Source organism: Cephus cinctus, unplaced genomic scaffold, assembly GCF_000341935.2.
Source record: "Cephus cinctus unplaced genomic scaffold, Ccin1 Ccin1_scaffold0596, whole genome shotgun sequence".
NCBI lineage: Eukaryota > Metazoa > Arthropoda > Insecta > Hymenoptera > Cephidae > Cephus > Cephus cinctus.
In genome coordinates this window covers 297,176-309,877 of record NW_014333242.1, presented here as the reverse complement: position 1 = coordinate 309,877, position 12,702 = coordinate 297,176, and the positions used below count along the sequence as shown (strand labels likewise).

Here is a 12,702-nt window from a genome sequence, read left to right as displayed (position 1 = left end):
GGGGTTTTTTTTTTTTTTTTTTTTTTTTGTAAGGTCGACCTTATTGCCATTTTCGTTTCTTTCTCAGTTTATAACTCCTTGACGAAGGAACAAGAGACTACCTAGAATTCCCTTCGGGAAGTTTTTAAAACCGTAAAACCCAATATTAACCTTGGGTTCTTAGATAGTCCTTGGGTAGCCCTTAGGCACTCTCTGTTCGATTTAAGTGTAATGATTTCGTTATCATTATGGGGTCCCATATCGCTAGACGATGAACTATTTGAAAACTCTATGGGTATTAAGATTAAAATCCTCGTCCTTTAGTTACGTAGGAAGAGTTCTAAGATTCGAAACTTCAAAAACAGATATCAAATGGAAAAGTATTATATAGAATAGTTAATGATTCTCAATTTTAATTAACTAACTAGGTTAGCTAGTGATAGAAGTATAAATGAACAAGAGAAAAAGGCACTGTTGTCACTTGATCCTTTAGATTTTACAAGCAGCCATGAGACTTTTCCTTTTTGACTTCGTTCCATCGTTCCTAGCAATTTTGATTCTCACGTTTCAGACAGGAAAAGCAATATCGTCTCCAAACGAAAAAGCGAGAAATTAATTCCTTACGATAATATTTTCCTTTGAGAGCTTTGAGTTTGTTCAACCCCGTTTTGGAATTAAAAGGAAGAAAAAACGTAAGACAAACACCTCGTGTCACTTTTGAAAGTAATGGAAGAACGACGTCAAGAGGCGCAGTAGGAGGGACACGTGGACGATAAATAATTAATTAAGGAAATTAAAGTTCCAACAAATTAGAGAGAATAACTCGTTCTTAATTCATTCATTGCTCGTCTGCCAGATGAAACTTGTGAGATAATTTTCACAATCTGTAGATCAATCCCTTAATCGCACTCTAACATTTTCCAAATCTATAAGCTGGAAAATACGCCTGAAATACTCTGTCAGGGTTCAAAGGATCTTTTTGCCGATGTTTGTGTCAAGGGTGTAAAGGATTTGCTAGTCCAACAGTCTGGGACTATGCTCTACCAATCACAGGACAGTACTCTGTACCTGGATTAACTCTGCGAAGAGATAATTATTTATTAGATATTGATGGTGCTGTTAGGTATATACAGTGAAGTAATATTGCCCTGCTATAATAGAGAATATGCCTATAGTAGTCCTACGATACTAGGTCGGGCGTTGGCCGATAAGTGGCATAACGGAAACTGGAAAGCACAGGAAATCAGGATGAGGCCAGAGTGGTGAAAAATGGGAAGATATATATGGTGGCTTCTGTAGTTTGTATATACCTATAGGCAGAGCATGGGATATAGTACTACTAATGAAACTAGAGAGGAGTGGGCAGAGAACGTGTGCCTTAATAAGGCCCAGAGCCTTGAAGAAGTATATAGCATTACGTCATTTTCCAAGAGGCTATGCTGTTGTAGCGTCTTGTTGCTTTTTCTTTTTATTTACTACTCCATGTGTTCCTGTAAAGTCCAGTATCTATCACTACCGGTCGCATTATGCACGCTGGGAATAGAACCATTAGTGTACTTTAATGTGACTCAAAGAAATACTAATATTCTTAATTTGGTCAGTCTTTAGTGTATGGATAATTATTGTCGATTACTATTACGAAACGTTGTATCAGTTATGAAATGTCATAATACACCTAATGGAAACCTAATTGACGATGTGTTTTTTAGGTTACTACTGAATTCCGATGTGGAGCACTTTTCGTAAAGGTCTATATTCATTGTATGCCAAAGCTTCAGAACATCCGTGGAACGTGTACCTTTTCAGTATTTGTATTTTCTGCCACCAGATGTCATGTCAGATATCCAATATTGCCTATTATTGTATCTAGAATATGACGTCATGAAAGATGTCTAACAAGGAACATCACTTTAGTGTCTCCATCCGATTTTGATGAAACTCAACTATATTGTAGCGCTTGAAAATCTAAGAGACACGTGTCTCTTTTTATCGGCGGAAAAAGGGTTTTAGGGGGTGAAATCAACCCCCAAAGTTCGGCACGTCGAGGGGTGGTAATGCAGTTTCACCTAGAAGGGATCGACCGATTTCAATGAAACAAAAACTAAAATGTTTCTCATCACGAGTAATGTAAAGTGCACCTAAACATTAAAAAAAAAAAAAATTGTCTCTTGTGGGGGTGAACCACCCCTCGATTATTATTTGTTCACCCTATTTGAAAAACTTACGAATAGAATTTAATTAAACACGTACCCTTCGAAAGAGGAAGTCAAATTAAAGTTTACAATTTTTTTGCTTTTTTTCGGGAAGTCACGTTTAAGGGGGTAAACTACCACCTACGTACCGATGCATGGATTTCCATATAGGACCACTTCTTGCGCAATTTAAAAGTGTAAATTAATTAAAAATATTGTCGTTAGTGACAGTCGATAAACAATAAGTGAATATTAACGAAGTTCTCCCGTTTCTGGCCCGTCTCCTGGCTCGTCTCTCGTTCCCCCTCTACGACGCGTAGCTCTGGATACAGCCACGCGGGATACAGATATAAATATCGCCTCACATTGGTGAATATAAGACTATTTTAACATTTCACCCATCGTTAGTGAATGTAAACCAAGTTATTTTAGAAATTGTTTTACAATTCTTTTTCATGATTAATTTTTTTAATGCAAATTCTATTTCGTTTCCTGATTGCTAAGCATATTTACATGAATATTCTTATTCTTATTAACTATACACGGCTATTATGATTTATAGCAATCATGGTTCGAAATTGGTATAAGAAATGAAAACCATCGAAAAAATGCTGCAAACATAAAGATTTTCTGTACCATGCGTATCTTATAATAGCACCATTATTACACCCGGGTATTTCACAGTGTGCTTGAGAAGATTGACCGTCACCAAAATCCACAGGATTTTCTAATTCTTCTGGTTTTTTTTTGTTATGTAATTGCTTTTGAACCATGCATATTTGAAAAGGTTCGTATACCTCAGAGATGACAGTTGATTATGTGTAATTTAATTTGAGATTGTAATTTAATTCCATTATTCCTTAAGTGTAAATTGATATCAGAATTCAATAACAATACACTATCTGAAAACTGTCGTACAAAATTGTTCCATATGCGCATTCCAAATACATCGAGGGGTTGAATTTCTCTCGTTGTACAAGTTATAAGAAAAGCATTGCGTAAAATTGCCGGTATGAAAAATACTGTTATTGCGTCTTTCTCGTTTCTTATCTGTTTCAAAAGGTATATCATTAACAAATGAATTACCCCTCGATCACAACAACTTTGTCGACGATTTATTAAAGCGCAGTAATCGAACGACGATTACTACTTATATATACTACTTGCTACAAGAAATAAAAAGTACTTTCTGGACTATTAATAAAATATATTTCACATATAAAATAATAAAAAGTGGTACTATGATGTACTAGCTACCGTAGTTACCTCTAGGCGGAAGAGTGGAAGGACAATTGAATTAATTGATATTCAAATTTTAAATAAACTTACCCCCTTAATTACGGGTAATACGTTAATATTCACTTATTGTTTATCGACTGTCACTAACGAGAATATTTTTAATTAATTTACACTTTTAAATTGCGCAAGAAGTGGTCCTATATGGAAATCCATGCATCGGTACGTAGGTGGTAGTTTACCCCCTTAAACGTGACTTCCGAAAAAAAAGCAAAAACATGTAAACTTTAATTTTACTTCCTCTTTCGAATGGTACGTGTACGTGATTTCACCCCCTAAAATCCTTTTTCCGCGGATAAAAAAGAACACGTGTCTCTTAGATTTTCGAGCCCTACAACATAGTTGAATGTCATCAAAATCGGAGGGGAGCACTAAAGTGATGTTCCTTGTAAGTACAAGGAGTCACTGGACTCATTAATCTTCATACATTGTTGTGTAATGGCTAATAGTCATTCGCTTATTCAACGTTGTTCATACGTGACTAGCATTTTCATCCAATTTAAAATAGAAAAGAGATTTTATTAAGATTTGTATTTTTTGTTTTAGGCTCTCGGTCTTACAACGGTAGTCCTGGCCATATGGATGCTGACGGATTCTACTTTCTTGGTGTCCGTCACCCAGGAACAAGACAATTATAATGCTGGATTATATATCCTACTTGCTGGCGGGGCTCTAATGCTCATCGTCGCCTTCCTCGGTTGCTGCGGCGCCTTCCGAGAGTCACAGTGTATGCTAGTTGGTTTCTTCAGTTGCCTCCTGGTGGTTGTCGTCGCCCAGATTGCCGCTGGAGCCTGGCTCTACAACACTAGCGACCGTCTCGAGGCACTTGTCACGAATTCCGTAATGAATACGATTAAAGTAGGTCATCATCAGTCTTCAATGAATTACGCAATTAGATGAGATCATGGACACTAGATATGTGACATATGTAATTTATATTTCAGAAAGAATATGGCATAATCGAATCTCGTACCAAAACTGTTGACGCTTTCCAATCTGGTCTTCAATGCTGTGGTGCCAAAGGACCATCTGATTGGGTAGGAAGCTCATTCGCCGAAAAAGATCCAACAAGTCCTATTAAGTTGACCGTATCGGCTGTAGCAACCCAGTATCCTATACCCAGGTCCTGCTGCAAGTTAGGAGATGATACGGCTTGTGAGGCGATTCTTAAAATAAACGTAGCTGACATACCAAATCCTGGAATCTACAATGAGGTAAGATAAGAATTTTTGTCTTGGGCATTTGGGTATTTAATTCTCTGTCCTTCGAAGAAAATGTTTCTGAACTCCTCCTCGTTACTCTTGCCATGTAGGTGGTTAGATTGAAGACTCTGCCTTTTGTTTTTTTTTTTCTTTACTTTTTTCCCCATCAGAATTGGCAATTCGAACATTTTTTTTCTTTTAGGGTTGTATCAACAAGCTGGTAGAAGTCTTGAAGAGTCAAGGATGCATCATACTTGGAGTTACCATAGGAATAGGAATACTGGAATTTTTGTGTCTGATATTCTCTCTTGTACTCTGTTGCGCGATCGGTTCTCCCGATCGGTACAAGGCTTAAGATCTCAATGATTTTATTAGGTGCCAAATGGTATCGTTCAAAAAAATTATCGTGTTAAACTTTTAGCGCTATAGTCGATTCGTAGCTTCAGTTTGTGCCAAGTGCCGAATGGAATTATTGAGATAGACAGAATGAGTCTTGAATGAGATCTCTTCCTTACCGACTAAGAAATTAAAATAATTCAATACTCCTCAGGAGTGATCGATAATTATTCGACTTGAGAACCAAAAACTTCAAAGTAGAATCCATGACACAATGAAAAAAGTGGAATGAATAGAGACAACAACAACGCTGGAAGCATATAAATACAATAAGTCTTATCGTACTGAACGATTGCGACTATCCAACCGAGAATGTAATCAGAATTGCTATCCTTACCGAGAATGTAATCAGAATTGCTATCCTTACGTTTTCCTGATTCGTTTCAATTAAATCTCGAACTATAAATAAGAAGACATAAGAGAGTAAATGAACCATAACAAGACTCATTTGGACATTGCGCATCCCAGGACGTCGTCGAGTACAAAATTCGAAATTTTCTTCTCAAAAGAGAAAGCAGGCAAAAGAGCAGATACGTCTTTTCATGCTTTTATTTTCGGGCCAAAGTATCTTGACCAAATATTAAAAAAAAAGGAAGTATATCAGTCCGCCAATAAAAAATATTTATTCTGCTCTAATGTGGACAATAAGGCTTTGATTGCTGGGACGACCGTTTGGCAGGATTTGAATAACGAATATTCTAGTTGGGCACAGATTCTAATTCTCGCGTGAGTCGTACTTCTGAAAAAGAAACACCACACGCATACGAAGTGCATAAGTCTCTATGGTTAATTTGTCCAAAAGAAATTAGAGTTTGTCATGTACTAAAGACAAAGAGAAAAAAGGCACTGCTTCCATCTTTCACTCAAAAGCATAAATCCCTCACTATCACAAAGTACGCGTACGTGACTTCCCGTATTTGATCCTTCAAGAATCTTAAACCAATATATGCGGAAACTTAAAGCGTTGTTATACACAATAAATTCTCTGTGAATCGCGCGAGATTCGCGAAGACTAATTAAAACATATTCAGCGAGCCAGCCAAGCTCTGCGAAACACTGTGGACGTGGAAATGCCGGCATTTATTTCCGAGATTATATTTCATTTTTGGTTTTATTTTTTTAATGAAAATACGAAATCTTAAGACCTTGTCTTTACAGATGAAAAATGTCAGAATCAATGACGGGTTAGATTATACGAAATATTTTTATTAGCGAGCCGCGCTTTTAGGGAGTGTTCTGCCATGTCCGTACTCCTCTTAATCATTTTGATATTGATATACATACGTATTTTTCACTAGATATTTTTTTTCATTTCGTTTCGATGCGATACTTTTAGCGATTTATGCGAATCTCTTCGTGTACCTTATGCTCTGTCCAATTGGACGTATTCTATGTCCGAGGCATTCTTAATACGATTGTAATTATATATTGATATTGATATATATGAGAAATGTAAGAGAATGTCTGTGTGTGAGAGAGGGAGAGAGAGAGAGATGCAATTGTGGACAAAAATGCACTAAGTCACTTTTAGTTCGTACATATATGTATTTGTATATGTATATGTATATGTATTTTAGGGTAATTGCGAAGATCTATCACACACACACACACACACACACACACACACACACACACACACACACTATATTTAAGCTTGTTTACACTGTGGCCGACGATATTAATACCATTTGAGGTATTGTACAAGGTTTTTACGTTTTTTTATTCTGAAAGTTCATCGTGTTTCTCTTCATCTTTTTGGCACATTGCGATTGTTCGCTCTTATCATGATTATTTTATTTTTGTTTTCGTTTTCGTCGAACTTAACGAGGCACGCCTCGTAATGAGGAACAGATTTAACAGAGCATTGAGAAAGTGATTGAGAGAGAGAGAAAAAGAGAGAGAGAGGAAAAAGAGGGCTAACGATAAATGACAATGAGGGTAACTTGAACGAAATTCTATTTTCGTAATTCGGAAGTGAAATATATATATATATGCATTCATGTTTGTATATTGTATTATCAGAGGCTGCGCACAGAAATCCGAAATAAACCTCTTTATTCACGTGTATCGTGATTGTCTTTTATATAAGATAACGATTATATTTTGGTTTGATTAAATTACTTTTGCACAATTCTAATTTTTATGGCATTTCATAATTTATTATACAACGTTAATTAGATTTTAATCGTCTAGTACCCTTTGGTGTGCCGTCGACTAAGAAATTTCCTTTCGCCTTGGTGCGTCTGCTCAGAGATGGCGACACTATCGTGGATAAATTTAAAAAAATGCCCACCAATATTTTTAATCTCTGGATCTCTTTCTTTTTATCCCAAACACAGACTTGTACTGACTTTGGACAGCGTAAAATTTCGAGAGAAAGAAATTCCAGAGACGTTAAGAAAAAAGGAAAAGTACAGTGATTTGAAAGTGATTATTTACCTAAGAAATTTGCAGAATAAAAAGAAGAAAACATGCAGAAAATTTTACTGCGCGTAAAGACTGTTTTAAAAAGTACGTCAAGAAGGGTGATGCACCAAAGACAACAAGAATAGCGTCATTCAATAAATACAAAGAAGAAGGCGCAGAGAGGAGACTGAGTAGGACTCCGAGTTTCGTATAAGTGGCACGTTTGGAAGGAGAAAAAGATGGAGTAGAGTGTTACTGGTGGGGGCCTTACCAGGGGCCTCACAGGTGCGGCTGCCATTCTCGGGCCCGAAACAACACCGCGAGAACCAGTAGCGCAAGGCGAGCAACGCGGACGCCGAATACAATACTATTCTCTGTGTGACTCAGTGTGACTATTCTGTCCTGCATTCTGTAAGGAACATTCCTGTGGAATGCTACGAGTTTCCTGTGTCTCGATACGTCTGGACTACGCATCATCCTGATATCCCTTGACGTCTTCCTCCTCGTCTTGATTTTTATCAGATACACGTGGAAATTGTCAGTCTTAATTCCCGGCTACATTATGCCAGTTATCATATAACCTCACGTGTCGTACGACTTTCCTCAGGATGGATCTCTGTAGTTATCGCTTCTCATGCACCGGGAAGTGCTGAAACAATCAGGTACAGCAGACGGTAGTGATACTTCCATGATAGTTTCCTTCCTGGATTATACTGGGTAATAATGTAAGTATTATATATTAACTTATTTACTCATGCACATTCTTATTAATTTAAAGTTTGAGCTTGTTGGTGTCTAAATTCATCTTGGTATCCTGGTGGTGAGCCTGAATTCTGCAACTTCAAAGGTACACCTTGATATCTCAATGACAGAATTTGTTTTCTCTTTTTGTTTAGCTTGCTCTACATCTCCTCTTATGAACATATTACATTTTATCTGAGATAAGGTTGCTGTACTTAACTAGAAGTTTTTAATGATAATAACGTAACGTAACCGGGCTACCGCTATTACCTTAGCAAATTACCTGTATAATTCTACATTCTGTACTGAACTAATAACTGTCTTTGTTGTCTGTATACTGTGTAATTATCATTCTTATTAACTCCAAATGATATTTTAAGCGCTACTCCTTGGGTTCTATGATAATAACCTGTAAGAGGAATAATTTTTTATTGATAATACAAGAAGTCGATGGTAATAAATTTTTTCTTTTATCATCAGACTTCCTGTGTTTTATATACGAAGTACCTGTTTCACCGTTTAATGTGTATCTAATGGTAATAATAACAATAGCTCTCTAACGACTATCAAGCAGCATCCATTCGTCATGCATTTATGCATGAGTGAGAATTTGTAGAAAACTTTTCTTAACTATAGTGTAGTTCGTTAATTCAATTTATTATATTTTTTGTTATACTGTACGCATGTAGGCTATAGTATGTATGAATAAACCGTCACGCATAATCCCAGTTGCTTATGGTCAGTGTCATGTATTAATTTCAGTATGAGCTAATACCGATAACCGTGCTTTGCATTAGTTCCTCATTGCACTTCGTATGTGTATGCAATAGTGCTCGCCTCCATGTCGTTAATTCTATTTTTATAATTCACGTGCGCGTTACGCTTAGCAATTTCTACCTGTAGTCTATCTCGTATATATATGTACTTTAATGTATTCGATGGTATTTGTTTGTATATTTTACGAGCCCACAGATGATGTCATCGTACACCTAATAATACCTGAAACCCACGTCTTACATCGGTAGAAATTGCTTGGGACTTGTGTATATCAAACAAGTATATTTAAAAAAATTATCCTTATTTAAAAAGATTACCGTACGAGTATTGTTTCTCTGTGCAACGAAAGCTGTCTCGTACTACTGTTAGCTGCATAATGCAATTCTATAGGTGTACCGATATAGTCCTGATAATGGAAAGTCTTACATAGCAAGAAATATTATAGCTCAGGGCCGTGTTTTTTGGGGGAGGGGATTCTACGGTTTGAAAGATCAGACATAATGCCAATGACCTGTTATTGCTTGTTCTTCTTTCTGGTGTGGCGCTTGGTCGTTGTAACATGTAATTTCGGTGGTTGTGAAATTTTTGAAATTGTCAAAGAACTTCCGGGAGTGAAACCAGGCGTCGGGACGGTACTGTGTCTCTCCTTATATGGAAACTTCTTGCACTGATCTTGTGACTCATTGTACGCAAAGTTGCCGGCTGCTTCAGTTCTTCAAAGAGAAAGATAGAAATAAAGAAAAGTGATTAAAAAGTTGTTGACGGACCGGTTTGCTTTATTTTATTTTATTTTATTTTTTTTTGAAATAATTTTGTTGTCATCAATCCTGATGCTCTACGGAATTGTATATAATTTAATATTGTGATTTTGTGTACCAGAGTATTTGTTTTGGGGATGTGAATAAATTTTTTTCATTACCTAATATAGAAACAACGATTTCATTGAGCGTTGCCAAGCTTCCAAATGCGTTGTTATGAATTGATCGAGTCGAGTAAGGTCTTCTAATTTTTTATTCGCGCTCTGAATCTGTTATTAATGTCTCTTCTTTTATCTATTATTATTTTTAATCATGTTCTATAAGACGCGTCATTCCGACGCCCATATATATATATATATATATAAGTTAATCCAGGGACATCCGTTTAAATAGCGTCCTACACTCGACGCCATTTGATAATACACGGGGTGGTCTATTATAATAAACATAAATAATTTATTGCTGATTTATTAATCCTTTGTTAGTGAATCCTGGTCGACCATATTAATAAGAATCAATCTTGAACATTATGATTTGCATGTTTTAGTTTTTCAAATATTTTATATAAATTTGTATGATCCATACATTCTACTGCAAATTTTTATCTTTGATAAAAGTTGTGAGAAAATGTTTCAAGGTCTTTTGATTTACTTTACATTTATGATATCAATTTATAAGTTTAATTAAAAGATAGTTTTGGACGTTAATTTCGTGCCAAGCTCGTTGAATATTTTTATGAACTTTTCGTTTTAGATCTGAAAAGAGATTACATTGATCTTTTAGCGTATTTTTTAAATTTGGAACTTCCACTAGAGAGATTGAATTTGATTAAATATATGAATACATATCGGCAATACATTCACTTGTTTTATGATGAATTTCTTATTTCATTTTCTCCTTTTGCTATTCTCTCAGGATAAAGATGAGATTCCTCTGTGTCATCTTGGGATTAATAACTCTGTCAAGAACTCAAAATCCTAAGGATTTATGCCCTGATAAGAATTATCATAATCCAAAGATTGAGGAAATTGCCAGGGTGAATTGTGGTCCAGCTTTTCAGAATAAATGCCTCTGTCAGTCAATCTGCTATGATGAGCCGCATCCTCAGTATGTTGTCAATTGTACAGATGCAGGATTTACTGACACTTCCCCATTGAAAAATTTATCCTCTAATACTGAGGTAAGATTTTATTGATGATCTAAATAAAGGAAAACATTTAGTAAAATTATTATCTCACGCTATGAATATTTTAAATTATTATTTTTTGAATTTTAGGTGTTAATTTTTACTGGAAATTATCTTGAGGAATTAGACTGGAATATTTTTGGCACTTCAAACTCATTTGAGAAACTTCGTGTAATAGATATGTCAAATAATGGTATACGAGAAATAAAAGGCAAAACATACCATCATGTTCAATATGTTCAGAGACTCATTTTGGATTTTAATAGACTGAGTTTAGATTCAGCTTGTAATCATCCAAGAGTATTTTCAAATTTTGGATCATTACTTGAGTTACATTTGACTGGTGCATTTGAAAAGGCCAAATCAAAGGATTTGGCTTCTACTTTACATGGTATATTTGTTAATAGGTATGTGTTGTATTAATATTAGATCTGTTATAATCTTTTTAGTTCTCTTCGAGTATCACTAATGTATATATCACCTTGTACTTGCAGTAACCTGACTCGATTGATAAAGCTTCATCTGGAACAGAATAATATATTTGAATTCCTTGACTCAAATGTCTTCTGCGATCTTCCAAACTTATTAGATCTTCACCTAGGAGACAATGCTCTCACTGCTCTTAATTTCAATCTCTCCTGTCTCCATCATCTGCGCTTTTTGGATCTTCAACGCAATAAATTCAGCAGAGTCTTGGAGCGCGATCTTCACACTCTAGACACATTTGCCAAACATGGACAGAACGTCACTATTGACTTATCCGGGAATCCTTTAAATTGTTCCTGCAAGCTCAATCCATTTATCAAATGGATGGAGAAAACCAAGATCTTTGTCAGGAATAAGAACGTCCTACGCTGTGATAAGAGTGAGTTACTAAAAAGCTGCTCCTCCTTCTCCTTATTTTTATCTTAATATGCCATTCATTCTTCTATTATATTATTTTATTTCAGAAGGAGAATCACACAGACTTCAAGAATTTAAGAACTGTTCATTGAAACTTGCTGCCTCTACCCATCCTGGTACTACAGTGGCTCTAATATTTTTATCTCTAGTTTTAATTGGTTTAGTATCAGCCTTAATTTATGTACAACGAGCCGACCTAAGAAAAAGACTAGAACCTGTGATAGATTCAGTAAGCAAACGCGTCCGGTATACATCCATATCTACAGGTGATAATCGGGAGATGGATGTGTGAAAGAGTCGTAATTGAATTTCTGTAAAGAAATTTTATAGTCCTTATTATACATTGAATGATTAATCAGTATTTTAATATAATCTGATCAGATCAAGACGCTTCATTATCAAGATAATGTCTAATTAATGAAGTATGAATTTATTATTATATTATATGTGTTACACATACCAATTATGTATACTTATAGATGCTACTTAAATAGCACCGAAAAATTTTGACTTTTATACATGAAGAATTGAATTTATATCTATCTTAAAAATGGTGTTTTTACTACACGTTTTGTATGAACTATTTCTTATATTTATTCTGAAGTTTCTGGTGTGATTTTGTGTAAAGGTTGCGCCTGGTGCACGCACTGTACACTGCCAGGACGTTCTGAATTGGTAATTGTTATAGAATAATAGCTGATAAATAAGAGCGTCATAAAAATAATAATATGAAGACATTACATTTCGACACTCTATTTTAATATTTTATACTCCTCAGTAAGACCAATGAAACTTAATTGTATATTAATTTTTTAAATACAATGTGGAATTTAATACTATATTTATATCCGTTAATACAGTTATAA

The 12,702-nt window shown here is 35.4% G+C and overlaps 2 protein-coding genes across 7 annotated transcripts in view; both read left to right on the top strand.

The window, feature by feature from the left end:
• LOC107268889 (CD9 antigen) overlaps nt 1–7,130 on the top strand; it is a 13,628-nt gene extending 6,498 nt beyond the window's left edge. Inside the window, exons 3-5 of the mRNA XM_015742113.2 lie at nt 4,014–4,325; nt 4,412–4,681; nt 4,872–7,130. Coding sequence (XP_015597599.1) covers nt 4,014–4,325; nt 4,412–4,681; nt 4,872–5,024 — 735 coding nt within the window. The 3' untranslated portion in view covers nt 5,025–7,130. The remainder of the gene's footprint in view (nt 1–4,013; nt 4,326–4,411; nt 4,682–4,871) is intronic.
• Nucleotides 7,131–7,353: 223 nt separating this feature from the next.
• LOC107268887 (phospholipase A2 inhibitor) lies at nt 7,354–12,675 on the top strand. 6 transcript variants are annotated; one of them, XM_025086135.1, is made up of 7 exons: nt 7,354–8,008; nt 8,079–8,133; nt 8,250–8,318; nt 10,663–10,927; nt 11,024–11,340; nt 11,428–11,798; nt 11,884–12,675. In XM_025086135.1, exons 4-7 carry the CDS (start codon nt 10,670–10,672, stop codon nt 12,126–12,128), a joined length of 1,191 nt encoding a protein of 396 aa, XP_024941903.1. In that variant the 5' UTR covers nt 7,354–8,008; nt 8,079–8,133; nt 8,250–8,318; nt 10,663–10,669; the 3' UTR covers nt 12,129–12,675. The 6 variants fall into 6 exon arrangements, with proteins under 6 accessions (XP_024941903.1, XP_024941902.1, XP_015597591.1 ...); XM_025086134.1 differs by adding an exon at nt 8,368–9,981 and having other exon boundaries at nt 7,354–8,133; nt 8,250–8,291; XM_015742105.2 differs by lacking the exon at nt 8,250–8,318 and having other exon boundaries at nt 8,079–8,196.
• The last annotated feature ends 27 nt before the right edge of the window (nt 12,676–12,702 follow it).